The sequence below is a fragment of the Crocodylus siamensis genome, chromosome 4, assembly GCF_052110815.1.
Source record: "Crocodylus siamensis isolate JL-2025a chromosome 4, ASM5211081v1, whole genome shotgun sequence".
Taxonomy (NCBI): domain Eukaryota; kingdom Metazoa; phylum Chordata; order Crocodylia; family Crocodylidae; genus Crocodylus; species Crocodylus siamensis.
Genome location: NC_143398.1, coordinates 144,278,006 through 144,297,178, shown reverse-complemented (window position 1 = coordinate 144,297,178; position 19,173 = coordinate 144,278,006). Strand labels below are relative to the sequence as shown.

The following is a 19,173-nucleotide window of genomic DNA, read 5'->3' as shown; positions in this document are numbered from 1 at the left end:
GACCAATATGATTAGATTTCCTCCAATTTATGCCAGTCTGACCTGCCTGCTTCTTTCCCTAGGATCTTAACCTTGTTTTCATGCTGTTCCTTCCTCTTCAGGGGAGCACGTTTTATCTTTTGCTGCCTGTGTGGGAAGTGAGGAGATTGTGCGCCTACTCATTGAACATGGAGCCAACATCCGGGCACAAGACTCTCTGGGTAAGAAATCCGGCAGGCCAGGTGAATCCTGTATTGCCAAGTTTTGCCTCTTCTATTCAGGTTCTGCCATGTATGTACATCCATACGCATACTAAGCAACTAAGTTACCTTAGTTAACTAAGTACATCCATACACATACTGAGCAACTTAGTTACTGAGCAACTAAGCAAAGAGTTACCTTATTCCACAAGCAAGCAGGCTCTGAGGTAAAAGGTGCTAGAGAAATGTCAAATAATGAAAATGACTTCAATCAGTTCTACCCTCATTAACACAGCTAATCAATAATTATTTCCCTTACACAGCAATTATTCTAGTATATATCTATTATCATGACCCTTGTGTTGCCTTCTCTATAGGAAACACCATCCTCCACATCCTGGTTCTCCAACCCAATAAGACCTTTGCCTGCCAGATGTACAACCTGATCCTCTCCTATGACAAGCCAGAAGAAGGTCTAGGGTCCCTGGAATCTATTCCAAACAATGAAGGCCTCACTCCATTTAAACTGGCCGGAGTTGAGGGCAACACAGTGGTGAGTTCATTCCTAACCAAGTCAGCTCTTTATAGTAGAGGACATTAGAAAACAGTTCCAGCCTAAGGCAAGCAGATTCCAAATATCCTACTAATCCATTAGAAAAGAAATGTCAAATTTTCTCTCCACTCCTTTATTTGTAGTCATAGAGAAAATCCAAAATGCTGTGTGGCAATTTTCTTAGTTCTTATATGCAAGAAGTTGCATGCTAATTTTTAACAAAGGGAGATTTTTTTCTCAACAGTTTGTTAGACATTTGAGTTAACCAAATGTTACTAAAAAAATAAAACTCAATGAAGTGTAACCAGTCTGATCCAATTTCCCTTCTCTCAGTTACCCAGATATCATTACTCATGATATCATGCACATGCCTGTTCTTTAGTCATCCACAGTTTTCCAAGACAAACAGCGTACAAAGAACTGAGTTTCTAATTTAAAAACCTAGGAAAAAAGATCATCAACAATAACAAAATATAATCATACTAGAGTAGGCCATTGTTCTTTTTCAGAATAGCAGCTACCCTTTGTGCTCCTACTTAAACGTACATGAAATATCAGTGACAAAAAATGAAACTGTTGGGAGTGGGGACCATAATTTTTTACACTTAATTTACAAATGAGCTTGTTTTATCCCCATAACAGCGCTATTTTATGATTTTTTTTGCTTTAAAGTGGACACAAGACAGGAGAGGGCCTCCAAAATTGTTCACATTCAGAACGATGAGCATCATGTTTCTTGTGCCCAAGCCAGCCTTTTTGTCACTGTTACAGAAAAGCACTTTTGAATTATGCTGAAACTGCAAAAAATATATATTTGTAGAGAATCGTGTTTAATTTGTTTGGCATATTTGCAGTGGGCATTGATTGACTGCTGGATCATGATCTAATCCCCCTATCCTTTTTTTGCTCCTCAGATGTTTCAGCACCTGATGCAGAAGCGAAAGCACACTCTGTGGTCCTTTGGCCCCATAACCTCTGTTCTCTATGACCTCACAGAGATCGACCCTTGCGGTGAAGATCAGTCCTTCCTCGAGCTCATTGTCTCTACCAAGAAGAGAGAGGTACAGTGAGCATCAGTTACTTTCTCTGTGCGGACACTGGTGGTTATAAAAGGAGGAACAACAATTGCGCGTTGAAGGTTCCAGCTGTGCTGATATTCCACACCGCCCACAGGGCTGGCACTTTTTGGCCATTTGATGCAAAGAATAGATGAAAGGTAGCAATCCTTTGACAGCACAGCTAATATGGTTCCCTCACCACATTTCATCATAGTTTTACAGTTTATGAGGAAGTTTAGCTTTAAGCCCCATGCCACAAAGACAGTGCCCGAGGCTGTTTACACCACAGGAGATGACAATACTGACTCAGAAGAAGGCTTTCCCCCCTTGCTGATTCTGTAGACATTTAAATGGCAAGTACTTGCCTGTAGCGATGAACGTATGTGCCTTCCTCACAGGGGTGTTGTGACGTCACTGATGTTCTTTGTGATCCTGTGCCTTTTCCAGCTCCTACTTTGGATGTGATTTAGTTAAAACAGATGAATAACAAGGAATAAATAATGAATGAATCTTTAAAATATCTGAATGAAATGCCACAGAATTATGTTTGCTATCCATTTCTAATCAAATATGGAAAAATGCACCACCATTAAGGTCATAACAATGCCTAAGACAGAGGACTCTTGTATTTCAGTGTGTATGGCACTGTGCTACAATCTCCCATGCCTGAAGATTGCTTCAAGTCCTTCCTAGAAACACACTAGGTGTTATTCTCTGGCTGTATCTGCAAGGAGCTGCCACAACTCAAACTAATTGTAAATGAGATAAAGAGCCATAACCCAGCTCCCTTTTTGAGAATGCACTCATTCACTTATAACTTGCGACCAGCAAACCTACTCCAAACTCACTTGCCTGGGGGAGATGATTAACCTCACCAACCTTGAATACAGTCTTCTAGAGCAACCAAATAAATTCCCTGAGGTTCACCATCTCTGAGGTTTATACGTGGATAAGCTGCAAGTGAAATGCTACCATGGGCTAAATGTTCTGTAAAAACTACATTCAACTGGTTTTCACTCCTGGTTTAGTGTATTATGGGTGACACCTCCAGGGATGGTATGCCTTGGCTTGTGAAGCACTTTGATTCACCATAAACACACCAGCCACAGACCTAATTCCACTGCCAGGTAGTTGACTGATCTTTCTGCTGAAGCCAATGGAAGCTTTTTAATATAGTGGAAAGTACAGCAGAACCCCAAGAGCCATATTTACAGCTGGAGTAAATCAGTACAGCTCCATGAACTTCAGCTGAATTATCCTGACTGACACCAGCTGAGGACCAGACCATAGGCTGCTACGTGAAACTGTGGAGGAAAACTAACCTCTCTAAGAATCTTTTGGCTTTTTATTTCCAGTCAAATAGATAAAATGCCTCTGTATTATGTACCCTTAAAGAAAAAGCATACAACGTTTAACAGAGTAATAGATTTTCTATGGGTTTCGTTGTATTCAGAGAAAGCCTGTTCTTCCTTCACATATTTTAAATGACCGTATACAATTCTAAAGCAAGGAGATACATTCTTTAACACATTGTATCAACTGATACAAAAAAAAATCATTGGCAAATGGATCATTTTCAATTACATTGGATAAAACATGTATAGTCATTTCTATAGAATCCTTTTGGTCTCGTGCGTTTTGAATTCTGTGGGTTTTTCCTATAAGGGTATGTGCCAATGCTTTCTCATGGAAGAGCTGTCTCTGACTTGGAGCCTGTGCAACAAAAGATATTAGTATCAATTCCATGAAAACTGTAATTGATGTTCTCAGTCCAGACCCATGACAGATCTATACTGTTTTTCTTTTCATTCTGTTGTCACAGCTTTGACTGCACTTAGTAATATCTGCAGATGCACTATGAGCTTTATGGAAAATATAACATAGGAAAATAAATAAAAATTCCCTACAGTGTTACTTATACTCATGCAGTTAAGACATAAGTGAAAACATTGCTATGTACTTGTTTGATATTTTCGTGTATAGAAATTCCTTGACTGGTGAGCAAACAAGCCGATCCCTTTATATAGTTAACACCTCTTTCTCCTTCTGTCTCTTTTTCCCCCTTGAAGCTGTTTATCTCGTGCTGTCTTTCCTAATCAGCTCTATTCAGTGCCTTCTCCCTTTCTTTTTCTGAAGGAGATAATGGCTTAGTTATGACAAAACCATTGATATGAGAACTTCAGAAATCTGCTAAGGCAAGCATCGACCTTTCACCCTTCCCTTCATGTAGTGAGCCCCCTGCAAAATTTATTTGTGACATCCTCAAAATCAAAGGTGTCCAGAGAGAGTACTCTGGCCACCACATTTCCCTCTGGAGACCCCATTTCTCCCCTCCTCACTTCCCACACCCAATGCAGTCTTCCTAGACAAATCAGAGTTTTCTCTCACGGCACAGTCTGCAGCACTTGTTCAGTGTTATTTCTAAGGGTGCAAATGACTGCTGTGACCATTTCTTGCAGCCAACTATTCCACGTACTTTTGGCCCCCGACCCATTGGCAAAAGGCTTGCTGATGAACAGGATCGATAGCATCTCATTTGCAGTCATAAAAATAACCTGGGTTGGTAGAACAGTACTTCCAATCTGAGGAGTGCTGGGCAGTTTGCAACCATTAGAGAAGCACAGGCCAGATATTTGAAAGAACTCGGCATCAAACAGCTCCTAATGTTCTCTCTTGTACCATGTGCTATTTAGTTTCATATAGTGCCCTCCTTGCTGCAGCATGCGAATGCTTCCCCATAGGGCAGTGAGAAGCAGAACCAACACCAGAAACAGATGTTCCTTCTCTCCCCTCGGGGATAAGAGTTGCATTTGCAGTGCTTTTGTTTCAGTAAGGCTCAGGGTGGGCGTTTTGCTTGGGGGATGGGAATGATTTTGTTTATTTGATTAAACACACACATTACTATTAAGTTGCATTAAAAATGTGAAATCAAAAAGGACCTTTGTCCTTCGAGGAGTGAGACTTGTGTTTTTTCTTCCACTGGAAGTGTATTCAGTGGTCTCAAAGTGACTCTGGAGAAGTCTCTGTCTCCTGCACAGGCAAGCTTTCCCTTGATTTCCACTGTGCCTGAGAAGAAGCATTGTCAGACATGGTAGTTCATCCCTCAACAGTCGTTAGTGCTTTAGATTTGCTGGTTCCAGGCCAGACTGTATACCTGAAGAAAGGGCCCAAGACCAGAAACCTGATTCAATACCCTGTGGAAAGGCAGCATAAACAGTAACTGCTGATACCAGTCACACGTGTGGCTGAGGAGATGTGCTACAGCTTTTGCAATGGCAACTGCTGGGTGGTGGCCCTTTCATTTAGATGCTTTAATGGGGATTAAGGAATCTGAAAATTTCTCCAAGCCACCTAGTGCAGGGGTTGGTAACCTATGGCCTGCAGGCTAGATCTGGCCCATGGAGCCACTGGATCTGGCCCATGGAGGCAGGAGTTTTACCCAGGCATGCATCAGGGCCAGGAGGTGGTGAGATGCACCAGGGCCAGGTATCTGAGAGCTGCACCTGCCCTGTCCCTACTTTTCCCCACCCTGCAGCTGTAGTCCAGGCATAGCTCCTCACTGCCTAATGCATGAACAGGCTCCCCGCTGTTGAACAGTACCCATTGCTGATGTGCTGCTAAAGCCCCCCAGCCTGTGTTGGACTGGAGCCAAATTGTTCCCAAAGGTTGCCGGCCACTGCCTTCATAAGTTGAAATGGTGTCATCCCTATTATTTTGTCTTTAGGACTATATGAACACTTGTCTAGGATCATTTAGATAGGGATGATTCTGCCCTGAGTAGGAGGTTGCATCAGATGGCCTCCGGAGGCCATGGCTCTACTTTTCTATGACTCTATGATAATATAGAGCAAAAAAATAAAGCTAGGGCATGGTAAGGACAGAAATTTTCAACCTTGGTGACATGTTTTTCAGAAACATATTTCCCACGACGCCAAGTGAAGTCAGTAAGAGCACTTTTGGAAATAAGACTATGCATTTAAATTTCCAAGGTTACACAGACTAGTCTTGAAATTTTGACTTTTGTAAGGACATATGGGAAATCAGTGCCGCTGGTGGAAATAGGACCCTGGTTTCCTGACTTGCAATCCTGTGACTGGAGAACATTTAGAAGGGGAAAAGTGCTGGTATCTAACATACCCCAGAGTTTTATTTGGCTTGTTCAGGTCAGCTTTCATAGCAGCTTGCGCTGACAGGAGGAGAAGATTCATGAACTTGAGTGAGAGTTGTGCACCCTAGGAACCTGCAGAATGGTTCAGAAGGTTCATGAACTCTCTGGCACCCTGAGGCTAGCCCATCCCTACTATACACCTGCTGTATGCTTTGTGAATTGTCTTGTAGGACACTATAAAATGCAATTGTAAAGAATACAATTTCTTTTCTGCAGTGTCTCATCACAGGTTGTTAAGAGTAGACGAGTTTGCTTTGTTGTTGTGTCCATGGACTCCATGCACTTTAGAAACTGCAAACCTCCCTCTCCTTCAAACGGGCACACACCTCATAAATGCACACAGCATCAAGCCTATGACACTAAATGACAGAAAAAAAATATCCAGCCACCTAATACACCCTGCTGGCAATGCAGAATGTTTCCCACAGTCTATTTTCTTAGCATTTTACCTAGTCCTCTTATTGGCAGCTCAAGTTAATCCAAACTAACCCAGGAATTCTCTTCTGTATGAAAACAATTGTTTCCTGCTGCTGAGATGACTTTGGAGAGATTAGCTTGGGCTCAAGTCCTTCCAGGAAGCAGTACAGACAGTACCTAGAAGCAGGTGCTTCATACAGCCAATAATCTTACCCTCCCCCTTCTCTTTCTGTCTCTCATTTAGGCCCGGCAGATCTTAGACCTGACGCCTGTGAAGGAGCTTGTGAACCTGAAGTGGAATTTGTACGGGCGTCCCTATTTTTGTTTCCTGGCCTTTCTCTATGTGCTGTACATTATTTGCTTCACCATGTGCTGTGTCTACCGGCCACTGAAAGCTCGGACCAGCAACAGAACCAGCGACAGGGACAACACGATCTATGTCCAGAAAATGCTGCAGGTGCGTTGACTGAAGGCCGCATGGGAAGGGGCTGGAGGCTCCATCCTGACCACAACCACAGGGGCCCTCATATCTCTGAATCCAAACCATGGCAGCTATGCCTCCATTTATCTCTATCATCCCCACCTATTCTTCAGTGAGAGATTACTGATGAGGAATTCTCCATGGTCTGGGGGCTCCAAGACTCAAGCTGGGCCAGTATAGTTCTTACAGAATCGCAGAATCATAGAAAAATTAAGGTTGGAAAGGAACTCAGGAAGTCATCTAGTCCAGCTCGCTGCTCAAAGCAGGACCACCCCAACTATATCATATTAGTTCAAGGCTTTGTCTACGCAGGTTTTAAAAAGATTTAAGAGTGGGGATTCTACAAACTCTCTGGGTAACCTCTAACAGTGCTTTACTACTATCCTTGTGAGAAAGTTTTTTCTCTGAATATCTAATTTAAACTTCCCTTGATGCAACTTGAGACCGTTGCTCCTTGTTCTGTCATCTGCCCCTACTGAGGACAATTGAGCTCCATCCTCTTTGGAACCACGCTTCTGGCAATTGCAGGCTGCTATTAAATCCCTCCTCAGTTTTCTCTTCTCCAGACTAATAAGCTCTGTTCCCTCTGTCTCTCTTCATAAATCATGTTCTCCAGCCCCCAAACCATTTTTTTTGTCCTCACTGGACTCGCTCCAATTTGTCCACATCCCTTCTGTAGTCAGGGACCAAAAACAGGATGCATCACGGTTTGTGCCTGTCAACGCGAGGTTGCCATAGCTCATGGCTCCAGTGATGTAGCATCTTGTATAGATGCTTCCACTGTTGGCTCATATTCAACTTATTTTCCACTGTGACCCCTAGCTCCTTTTCCACAGAGCTGCTGCTTAGCCAGTCAGTCCCCAGTCTGTAGCAGTGCATGAGATTGCTCTGTTCCTCTGTCCTAACCAGTTGGGTCACTTTATTTCTTTCTTTCAGGAATCTTATGTGACATATGAGGATCAGCTGAGGCTGGTAGGGGAGCTGGTCACCGTGATCGGAGCTGTAGTGATACTGATCCTGGAGGTGAGGAGGACAGTGAGCCACCAGAACCAGGAGTGGGGTGGGAAGTAGTCAAGATAGAATCACTTACGCTAAATACACTGGCCTGTTTGGGTGACTCAGTAAGGACTGTTCTCTGGATTTAAGTGACTGAGTAAAGTCCTTTTGTGCACAGTACTGGCAAATATACTTTTGGTGAGACTGAATCCATGGCCACTTGTCAGTGAGAACTCTGAGCATTTCTGGGAGGAGTTAGAGAGATGCTGGTCCCAGCATCCTTCAAATCATGAAGTTTCCCCTTTGACTGTCCAAGTTGTTCTGAATGGATCTGGGCTGTAGTACAATGCCCTGTGTTCCTAAACAGCTTCTTCATTTCTCCACATGGATGGCTGAGTTTCAGAGATGCATGAAGTCACATAGTGTGGCTTGTTGTTAGCTTGAGATCAATGAATGAGCAGAATTTGGTGAAGATGAGGCATTATTATTATGAATTCCTCCTTTTGTGGCAACTGGCTGAATCCCAAACTAAAAGAGCATGTCTCTTTTAGATTCCAGATATTCTCAGAGTTGGAGCCACCAAGTACTTTGGGCAAACCATCCTGGGAGGTCCTTTCCATGTTATCATGTAAGTCTTTACCTTCCCAAATGTATAGATATGCACTTGTTTGCTCTTCAACCATCATCACTCCTGTCTTCTCTTTTGTTTGAGTGAAGGGCCCTTTTCTGGGCCTCATTCTCTTGTGATTTAAGTTTTATGCATGTGTGTGTGTGACAGAGAGAGACAGAGACAGAAAAAGCAAGAGAGAAATTGATGATAATCATATAAGGGAGCAAGAACTGATGAGCACAAAGATATGCCCTTAGCCAACTTTATCCACATGTAGGATGAATGACTGTGTGCCTGTGTGTGAACAGTGAGAAAAAAGGGAAAGAATGAGCAGGATGGGATTCCCATGCATATCCACAGAGCTCTGTCTCTTCTTCCTGCAGAATCACCTATGCCTGTATGATCCTGATGACCATGGTGATGCGTCTCACCAGCACTGATGGAGAGGTGGTCCCCATGTCCTTTGCCCTTGTGCTGGGCTGGTGCAATGTCATGTACTTTGCCCGGGGCTTTCAGATGCTGGGTCCCTTCACCATCATGATCCAGAAGGTATGGAAAATGTGGAGGGGGGACAAGTCTTTTCCAGTGGTAGAAGGGGCTTTAGGGGTCCCACAACACATAATGAGCCCACTGAATAGAGGCATTGGTGTGACAAGGTTTTTCTGACACCCCTTTCCTCAACATAGCCTGAACATCAAACTGAGGTAGTGCAGCATTTCTCCATGACTTGGTGAGAGAGAGCCAGATCTCATGCTCACTGTTCCTTTCTTTTTGCTCTTCAGATGATATTTGGAGATCTCATGCGCTTCTGCTGGCTCATGGCCGTGGTGATTCTTGGCTTTGCATCAGGTAAGACTGCAACTTGCAAATCTGGCTACACTGTCTCTTTTGTGTTTCCTTGCTTCATCTGGACATGGCCCAGTGCATGCCTCAGCATCCTGGCAGGCGACCCTCTGAACATGAGCCAGCTAGAGCTGTGGTTACATGTGGCTTCTGTTATATGAGGCATGATTCTAGGTCTCTTTTCCTAGTGCTGATTTCTGCTATATCACCACTTGCACATCATGAATTGCTCCTATGGCAGCCGTGGTGGAAGGTGCCAGCTAGGAGCAAAGGCCAGTTGTAGTGGCGTCTGCAAAAGCACAGCAAGAGAGGCAATGACTGTCAGGAAGGTCTCATGATCTGGGAATCACCACACTGGCCCTACCTCTGATTACAAGACACTCTTCCTGCCTTAACCTTCTCACTCTTCCTCCCTTTCTAGCCTTCTATGTCATCTTCCAGACTGAGGACCCAGACCGCCTGGGTCAGTTCTATGACTATGCCATGTCCCTGTTCACCACCTTTGAGCTGTTCCTCACTATCATCGATGGGCCTGCCAACTACGATGTAGATCTGCCCTTCATGTACAGCGTGGTATACTTTGCCTTTGCCATCATCGCCACCCTCCTCATGCTCAACCTGTTCATTGCTATGATGGGTGACACCCACTGGCGTGTGGCTAATGAGCGAGATGAGCTTTGGAGGGCACAGGTGAGGACATTGCTGAGTTAAATCAGTTTATGGGGAGTCCCTCTGGGACAGAGTAAAAAGAGCAGGCCTCAGGGAAAGTGCTGAGTGGCGCAACGACTTGCACCCACACTGCAAGGAACCATGGCCACATCACTGCTGTCCATACGTGGATCCACTGCTCAGGTCCTCCATTTGTTTCAGAGTCTGCTTGCTCTACTCCCTACCCCATTACCTCCACAGCATGGGCTTCCCCAGCCAAACTCATGCCCTTGTTTTCTGCCTGTTGTCTCAAGGGCCAAACTCCTTCAGCCCCTTTCCCTAGTCTGGGCACATTTGGCATAAGAGTTATCTCCTCTGCTGCTCCTTCCATCTGGAACAGGCATTCTGCACATCTCTACTTCATCAACCCCCTGCCTTATTTCAAATCCCATATGGATAAGACTCTGCCCTTTCTCATCCATCCTTTGTGTCATATCCCCTGCTCAGGTACTCTCCTGATAAACAGAATTGTAGCTGCATTTAGTGGTGTTAACTTCTTGGATATGAATGCCATCCCAAAGCAATTTAGAATTTAATACAATGATTATAGAGATAAACAGGAGGCACAGGAGGTAGGATGACAAATGAATGAGTCACACCTATGATCTGTTTGGATCCAGCAAAAGAAGCTGATATACCCCTTCTGGATGAATGGTTAGACCTAGTACTGCCATTTGCTGTCTCTTGCCAGACCAGTGGTCCATCTGGCCAACAGTCAACCTTTCCCCTATCTTGCTGAGAGATGCTAAACAAGTTTAATGGTTAACTTTAGTCACATGCTAGTGAGGATGTCCTGATGGTACTGAATATGCTGACTTTGCTCACAGCTCTGACGTTTGTGTAAGCAAAGTGGCTTCTGTGCCTTAAGTGAGTGACCTCTCCCTTGCCACCCTGTATAAGTAGGAAGAAACTTGCTGTTGTTTGAGCAAACCACAGCAAAATTAAAGCTGAGAAAGTTGGTTAGCTGTGTTAGTCTGCAGTTAGGCAGAAGGCAAGGCAGGGTAGCACATCATATATCAGATTATTTAGAGATGTGTATACTCTGATAGAAAACAGCCTGCTTCAGCAGGTGTTATGAAATCTGTGATAAATTAAATTTAAAATTTAAGCTGTAATAGTAAGAGTCCCTTCAGTTTGCAGCATATAGATCCTGCCTTTGTCTCTACAGCCTGATAAGCCATTTTCAAAGTGAAGTGTTACAAACATTGTTCTAGGTTTTTTTTCCTAACTCTCTTTGTCCCTCTCTGTACTTGGGCAGATTGTTGCCACAACAGTCATGCTGGAAAGAAAACTCCCCCGGTGCCTCTGGCCTCGTTCTGGAATCTGTGGTCGGGAGTTTGGGCTGAGTGACTGCTGGTACCTGAGGTGAGGACCTCTAACCGTGGAGACCAGGAGCTCAAAAGGTCCTCCAGGGACAAATCTGAAGGAGTCTCACTGCTATCCTTCCAGCCCTGGAGGGTATCAGCAGATTTGGGCTGACAGAAGTACTCCCCTGCATCTTCCCTGAGACACAGCACTGATGATCTATGTGAAATGAGCTGCATCCTATTTGGCAGGCTCTGCAGGGGTGCCAAGAAATTGGAAGGGCCACAGAGCCTGAATTCCATCTTCCATTCCCCTCCTATTCTGTGTCAGGAGCAGTGTGAATGGCTGGGAAAGTCTGTCCCTCTGCAGAGCATGTTAGTCTGTGCAGCTGTCAGTCTAGTAGCTATCCCTGGCAGCAAAATGAACTTCCAACATTGCAAACACCAAACAGCAGTAACACAATGGAAGGGACTGTTAGAATAGGGCACTAGGGTGTAACGGGATGCAGCAGAGTCAACATATTAAGCTTGTGCAGCCAAAGGAGACTGCATCAGGCAGGGAAGAGACCCAGCAAATAATTTAGATCCAATTCCAAGCAGCACCCCCACTGTGTGGGGTTGCTGAGATCTAGGATTTGGCGTCAAGCCGTGTACAGAGAATGAACATGCCTTGGGTTGGGATAAAACCAGGCCCAAGTTTCTGCTCATGTTTTATATCTGACCTACCCATGTGGGAGCAGAATCAACCTACTTCTCTGCTGTTGTATGGAGTAAGCCACGAGGGGGAGCAGCTGCCCTACGCAATGGGGCTGTTGGTAGGTTTCAGCAGGCCGGGAAGGCTTGAGGATTTCAAGTTTTCCAGGCAGAGTTAGCAGCAGGAATGCTGCACCAGTGGGAAGTGTTTTCAATTAGAAAATGCAGTGTAACACGCCCCCCCCGCCCCCCGGGCTGCTGCCCAGCACAAACTCCACTCCACATCACTCTAGGCTGGGGGGAAAGTAATAGACACATATGTAGTCCTATCACGTGCATGGGCCTGGTATATAACATGGGACAGCACTTCAGAGGGAGAGACAGCAGTCTGACTCATAAGAAGGAAAGCTCCCGGGCAGAACTGAAGAAGACAAGTGAAACAGGAGCGGGGAGATTTCAGGTGGATGGTGGGCCGGGTGGTTTCTGGAAACACACAACCACAGAGCAGAGTACTGAGCCAGGAGCAGAAGAGAGTACTGAGCAGGTATGGGGAACAGAGTAGCTGTGGGATTGAACATCAACACAGAGCAAACATGGAAAAGAGCCAGATTTTGTTCCACTTACTGGGCACATATGTGGATGTGATGCCTAAGAGCAAGTCTGTTCCACCCCGCCTGAATCCCTGAAAACCTGTTGATGCAAAAGACAGGTGTGTTCTTTTCCTTCTCCACACTGCCTTGTTGTGACTCAGACTCAAGGGTCAGATAATGGTGTGTTACAAAAGCCATTACATTAAGGCTTTTCAGGGACTAGAAAAGGCTGGAGCAGAATCACAATTAGGGTCCCAATTCCACTTAGCTGGCCAACAGGTAGACTGGAATCAGGTCCACAGCATCTCGTGTGGGTGAAAGAGAAGGGAAAAGACACGGACAGAAAATCAGACAAGGGGATAGACGTCTCAGGAGGGGAGAGAACAGGAAGTCGGCGAGTGTGAAGAGAATGGGCTGACACCCGTGGAGCTCCCTGGGGAAAGCATTACCTGCTCCAACATGAATCTGTGTTTGGTGAGATGCAGGAAGAGGGCTGCTGGGTGTAACTACTACAGTTGTCAAGAAGCTGGTCTATGTCTGCTATATTGCATTTCTTTTCACCCTACTACAGGGTAGAAGACCGGGTTGACCCCAACAAGCACAAGATGTTCCGCTACGCAGATGCGTTTAAGAGCCAGGAAAAGGAAGACTGTGACAAGTACTCTGAGAAACTGCAGCTGGATGAAGAGTTCCCCTGCAAGAGGCACCTCACGCCATCTGCTTCATCGGTATCCCGAAGCACAACCCGGAGCAGCTCCCACCGTGGCTGGCAGATCTTGAGGCGCAGCACCTTCAGCCAGTTCCGTGGGGAAATTAACCCCAGCACGGAAGAGGAGGTTTACCATGTCTGAGGCATGTCTTCCGCCCACGTGACAAGAATGACTGCTGATGCATGCTGGCACCTCTGGCTATGAGTGGACACTCTCACATGCACGCCATGATGAGCTCTCTCAGTTCATTGTGCACAGTCCACGCTCCGGCAAAGAACTAATACCATCAGCTAAGTCTTCTCTCCCTTTACCCTTCAGATATTTTGAATACCGCGCTGATGCACAGCACCGGTTTGGTCAGGCTGCTGAGCTGAGGTGTGGAGAATCCTTATCCCGTTCTATAACTCTAGAGAAACAAAGGAAAACTGGGTCAGCACTGAAGTTGTATTCACTTCCAAGAAATTGTTACTGCAGGGAGATGAAGAGCTGGTCAACAACTTTCTTGCCCTCCCTTGCCCAGTCCAGCAAAGACCTCAGTGCCTTCTGAACCGAAGAGAATTGACAAGTTTTTTTTCATTTGATGCAGAACTAAAGACATTATTTAAACTCAGGAAAAAATAGCTGCTGACATTAAAGTGATTAAAGGGACTGTCACTAGCCAACTGGCATTCAAGGGGTAGCCAGATGTTCCTCCCACAAGAAATACAAACCTTATTAGCTGCATTTTCCACACTGCTACACTGGGAGGTACTGGATGGTTTGATTTATCTGCCACGTTAATGCAGTTTGATGCTGTATCACCTACAGAAATGTGAAGGTTAGTTAGATATTCTCTATGGGTGTCTTGAGGCACCAATTCTGGGAACTTTTCCCTGTTTCAAGGGTGTGCGGGAACTGATTGGATGGTATCCTGCGGTGCATGTCCTGTGGAGATCCCAGGTAAACTGAATGTGGGCCAGGTATACTATAGAAAAGCAGATGTCTGAACAATTACTCAATGGCCCAGGGTCTAATGTCTGCTTGCCATCTGCTACCTTTGCTATGTCAATATTATAACATGCTTGGTCTTTTTCTTTCTGAAGACTGTGTACTTATGGTCATGCAGTGCTGAGGGATATCCATTTCCACTTCACCCCTTCCTAAGTCACAAGGTTGTAGCCCAGTTGTAGTGAAATGAAATGGGGACCCAATGCTGCACATAGCACAGTGGAAGGGATTGCATAAGCCACAAGAAAACAAGCCACATGTCTTCTAACAATGGCTTGCCATTGATGCCTGGTCTAATAGGTTCAGTTTTGTTTCACCTCCTGCTTCAGTCCTTTGTCAAGGCTTTCTTTAAAGGAAAAATGACTAGATGATGTGGACTGCTCTTCTAGAGGCTCTCAGTCCCCCAGCATTTCACAGACTCATGACCTTACAATGCCTCTCTACTAGGACCAGTAAGAGGTCTGTAGAAGACCCAGAAGCTTACATCTATAGCTATATCAGGACCTTCTAATGCTTCCTGACATTCAGAAACCAGCAGGGAAGGACCCGAAACAAGTGAGTTTCCTGTTAATGGTGTCATTTCCTTCTTCCTTTAAAATATCCCGTGCATGGGACTGGGGGAGACTTAGGTGCCACAGCCAACTCCATGGGGTTGTGCATTTTATTAAATATACCTTTTTCTTACTTGAATGTGTGTTCAGTCCCAAGGATGGCGGCACCTCCCTTGGATTCAGCTGAATATTACAATGTGATTCATTTTGGTGAACTGGCATTGTGTTGGTCGGTCTCCTTTACATTTCTGTATTCTCAGACCCTCCTTTCTAACCTCAGGGGTTTGTGCTAAATGTCGGTGGCAGTGGGAAATATGTGATTTTGCACATTTGCCAAAACTGTGAATTGCTACTCTAATTGTAGTTTAATTTTCTTTCTTAATGAAATGGGAGATGGCAGGAAAGGAGGAGTTTGTGGGATTTTTTCCAAATCCAGCTGGGCTTTTTAACCGGTTAGAAAAGTGCCTGAAACACAATTACCATGTGGTCATTTTTACAAACGGGCTCATCAGTGTGATTGGCTCTATTTGTACATGAAGAAAAAATAAAAAAATAAAAAAAAAGATTGTTCCAAGTTTCAGCAATTCAGACTTAGGCTCTGAACATCCAGCTCTACCCTTTTTGTCTCTGACACCACTAGGAATAATGATTCTGGCCTGAGATTGCATCCTGCAATTTGCCAATGAGTGAGGTGGAATAGAATCCAGCCCACGTCCTTATATGTTTTGCAGGTTTCTGAATCTGCTACAGATACAAAAGCACCTAGCAAGAAGATGCTCTAAATGAGAAGGTGCCTTCTTCTCAGAGTTACGCTTTTAACCATAAGCATAATGTATAGTTTTAGTGAAAGATTATCATCCAAGTTCAACACAGAGAGAGAAGGAATTCAGTCTTTTTACTACTGTAAACACATTTCATGCATTTTACCTTGAACTGTCCTCTGGGTAACACTGGCCAACTGCCTCCTGTAGTTGGACATTATCATCACGGGATTATCATCCCAGGACAGTTTCAGTAAAGTTGCTGGAAACTGCATAGGTGCAAATGACAGTAGATATCAACTAGTCATGTGTACTCATACAGTCTCAATAGCAAAAACACATTTCTAAATTTGTTTTCACTGAGGACAACTAAAATGTCTGTGGGTTTTCCCCATTTTTTGAAATTTGCCTATACAATAAGGTTGCAACATGGAGCAATATGATTGGTTTTGTGGCCTTTCATGCTGATATTATCTAGAATTACTTCACCTCATCATGTCATCATCTCCTTCTTCCTTTCTTGTATCAAAAACTCTCAGGGCAGGACAGTGGTAAAGGGAGCTGGGTGATAAGGTCTGGAAAGCTTTGGTGAAATATGTAAGGAACACTTTAAATGGGAAACATTTTTAATGACCTTATTTATGTCATTAAAAATTATTTATGTAATTGAAAACCTGTATAATTGTAGTTCCTTGGTTTTAAGAACTCACCATTCTCACTCTTTATATGGGCCTTATTTTGCAGCTTACATAGGTTAAACAAGAAAGCCAGACCCATCAGCTATAGTCTATCTCTGGCACTAGTTCACTGCTAGTGGTTTTGGATGTCCAATAAAGGTTTCCCTCACTTTATGCGGTACATGCGTTCCCAGAAAACTGCGCATAAACCAAATTTGCATAAAGGCAACCCAGTTTATAAAGTAACAAATAGGGATACATTCCTGCAGCAGTGAGGGAGGGAGGGAGTAAGGCTGGGAGTAGGGAAGGGGGAGTGGGAGGGGTGCGGAGTAGGCCATTGGTTGCTCCCAGGGCTGCAGCAAGGAGCAAAGCAGAGGGATCTGTCAGTGAGTGCAGGTCATGGGACGGAGGGGCATGGCTCTTGCTGCTACATGTACCCTGGGAGGGCTGCAGCCTGGGCAGCTGAACTGTGCCCCCGGATCTGTGCATGGGACAAGAGCAGGCTGCTGCTGCAGACTGGGGCTCACAGCAGCACCAGGTTCTTCCTGGCACTTGGGATGGGACCAAGTTCCCCTTGGAAGATGCTTATTCCTTTCAGCAACTTGTCACTTCAGTAAACAGTGGAGGGAATGTCAGGACTTCACAGAAATCAGGCTATATTTCTTGCAAGGCCATTGAGTCACTGTCCAGTCCCAGAACCTTGCTTAGTTAATAGGCCTTCCTTTCTCCCTTGGTCTTCCAACAATTGACCTCAGACTACCTTCAAAAGCCGAAGCAATTTCAAGGTTTTAAGATTCTTTGTTATGCTTGGGAAATTAGTAGTTGGGAAAATAGCTCTGAGTTGAAATGGATGAGCTATTTTTGATGTGTCACTGGTCAGAATGAAAACAGGAGGATTTTGTGGAAAATTAAAACCCGCATACAAATAATGTGTGTTTGTCATATTCTTTTCCCTTCGTAAAGCAAGTAACACATGATAGTTCCTGTGACTGTCTCCACATCAGCAACCTCCAGAGAAGTCAACTGTTCGTGTTTATCATGGCTTTGGCATTTTATACCCCAACAATAGAACTGCATCCAGTTGAGAGATTCCTTGATAATCATTTCCAGTGGCCCCCTTCAGAATTTTGAATAAATTAATGTTTCTTCTAAATTAGATTGCAAACACTGCAGAAAAGGGGCCACGTTTTTGCATCTGTGAGTAAGAGATCATCATGTGGCGCAATGATGATGTTATCCTGATTGCAGCCTTGGGCCCCACCTCAAATTTGAGCACTGAGTTGTTTACCTAGTCATATCTGTGAAATCTGACACAAACAATGCTGGTCCTCAAAAGAAAAGAAAGGTTTACCTTTTGGATTTGTTAATATCTCCTGCATGTGTTTATGCTACTACCCCTTTGTCTTGATTCAAGGTCTGACCCTGCTATTATTACTCATTCAAGGAACTGCATTGACTTTGGTTGCCAGGAAAGCTGTCCCACTCCTAATGAATGGACTCTCAACCCCCATCAACTTCTATTAAGGGGCATTAAGCACTCTTGCCCAAATGAGCCCCATATGGAGGACTGGTGGCAAATATTGCTCTCACTATTGTGAAAAAATGCCCATTGATTTAAATGGAAGTAGGCTCAGGTCTTCATATCAATACTTGTTTGGTTTTTTGTTTACACTGTTTCCTTAAGCTTGTACACAAAGATAATTCATTGCCAACTCAATACAGCAGATACCCTTCACAATTCTTTCACAGTACAATCAATACAGCTAACAACTCCAGCAATTTTAATTCTCACATCTTTTGTGTAGTATATGGGCATGCATACGTGTGTGTGTGTGTGTGTGTGTGTGTGTGTGTGTGTGTGTGTGTATGTATATATATATGAGGGTGTGAGTATGTGTGCTGCAGCATCTTAAGGGGCTATGAGATCCCTCTAAAGGGTTGTGGGGTGTTGCACAGTATTAGCACTGTTAGGTACGAAAACACCTACACAGTATTCAAACAATAGACCCAGAGATTTCAAACAGGAATTCAGGGACGCTGAAAAATGGCAGCAGGGATGTTTTAAAGCTTGTCAAACAAGCTTTAGTTATAGCGCTCCCACCACCATGTTTCAGTGTGGGGGTGCTAACACATGTGATGCTGGAGTCTGCTGGAGCACAGTAATTACCACACTCTAATTACAGCACATCGGAGCAGCCTCGATGCATGTGTACAGGCGCCACAGAGTGTCAAAAACATTCTGAACTGAACTGTTGTGGTCTTTCTCATTTTTTTGCAAGAGAAGTATTCCTCTAATATTTTTACATAGGCAAAAAATAAGTGAAAGATAAAAATTGACTCTTCTGGAACCCAGGGCCAGGACCAGATTTTTAGGTCTCAGCCCTGGCACTGCACCTGGAGCTTTGAATCCGTTCTCCTGCCATTTCAGGGCTGTGACCAGAAAATCAGCTGATTTACAGTCTTAGCCCTGGGTTCCCTTATGAGCTATATTTAGATTGTAGTAAACATTAGTTGGCAACTGCTCAGATAAAATTTTAAGTTGTATTAAAGTTTACTACAATCTAAATATAACACATACTAAGTGTTACATATAACAATACCATAACAAAGGGTGCTTTGAGAACTATAGATACAAAGGTATTTCTTCCTTTGATTTTTATAAAGTCTTTTCACATAAATAAAGTTTAAGAAATATCCCAACACTTAAATAAGCCTCCAAATGCCCCTGTTTACAATATTTGGGGGCTATTACTCTTGTCAGCACCTTTCGAAAGACAATATTTTATTGAATGTACACATTCCCAGAGTTCTTCTGACAGCAGAGACACCCTTCTCCCTGCCCAGAGTAGCATACTTGCTGAGTTCAGATAACACATGATCAAGGATT

General features: G+C 44.1%; 1 protein-coding gene across 1 annotated transcript in view; it reads left to right on the top strand.

The window, feature by feature from the left end:
* The window catches only part of LOC149866689 (transient receptor potential cation channel subfamily V member 6-like), a 37,191-nt gene extending 19,991 nt beyond the window's left edge, over positions 1-17,200 (top strand). Inside the window, exons 5-15 of the mRNA XM_090044017.1 lie at positions 102-200; positions 557-732; positions 1,647-1,793; positions 6,620-6,832; positions 7,793-7,879; positions 8,404-8,480; positions 8,846-9,011; positions 9,245-9,311; positions 9,727-9,995; positions 11,272-11,378; positions 13,172-17,200. Coding sequence (XP_089900143.1) covers positions 102-200; positions 557-732; positions 1,647-1,793; positions 6,620-6,832; positions 7,793-7,879; positions 8,404-8,480; positions 8,846-9,011; positions 9,245-9,311; positions 9,727-9,995; positions 11,272-11,378; positions 13,172-13,451 — 1,688 coding nt within the window. The 3' untranslated portion in view covers positions 13,452-17,200. The remainder of the gene's footprint in view (positions 1-101; positions 201-556; positions 733-1,646; positions 1,794-6,619; positions 6,833-7,792; positions 7,880-8,403; positions 8,481-8,845; positions 9,012-9,244; positions 9,312-9,726; positions 9,996-11,271; positions 11,379-13,171) is intronic.
* Positions 17,201-19,173: the final 1,973 nt, after the last annotated feature.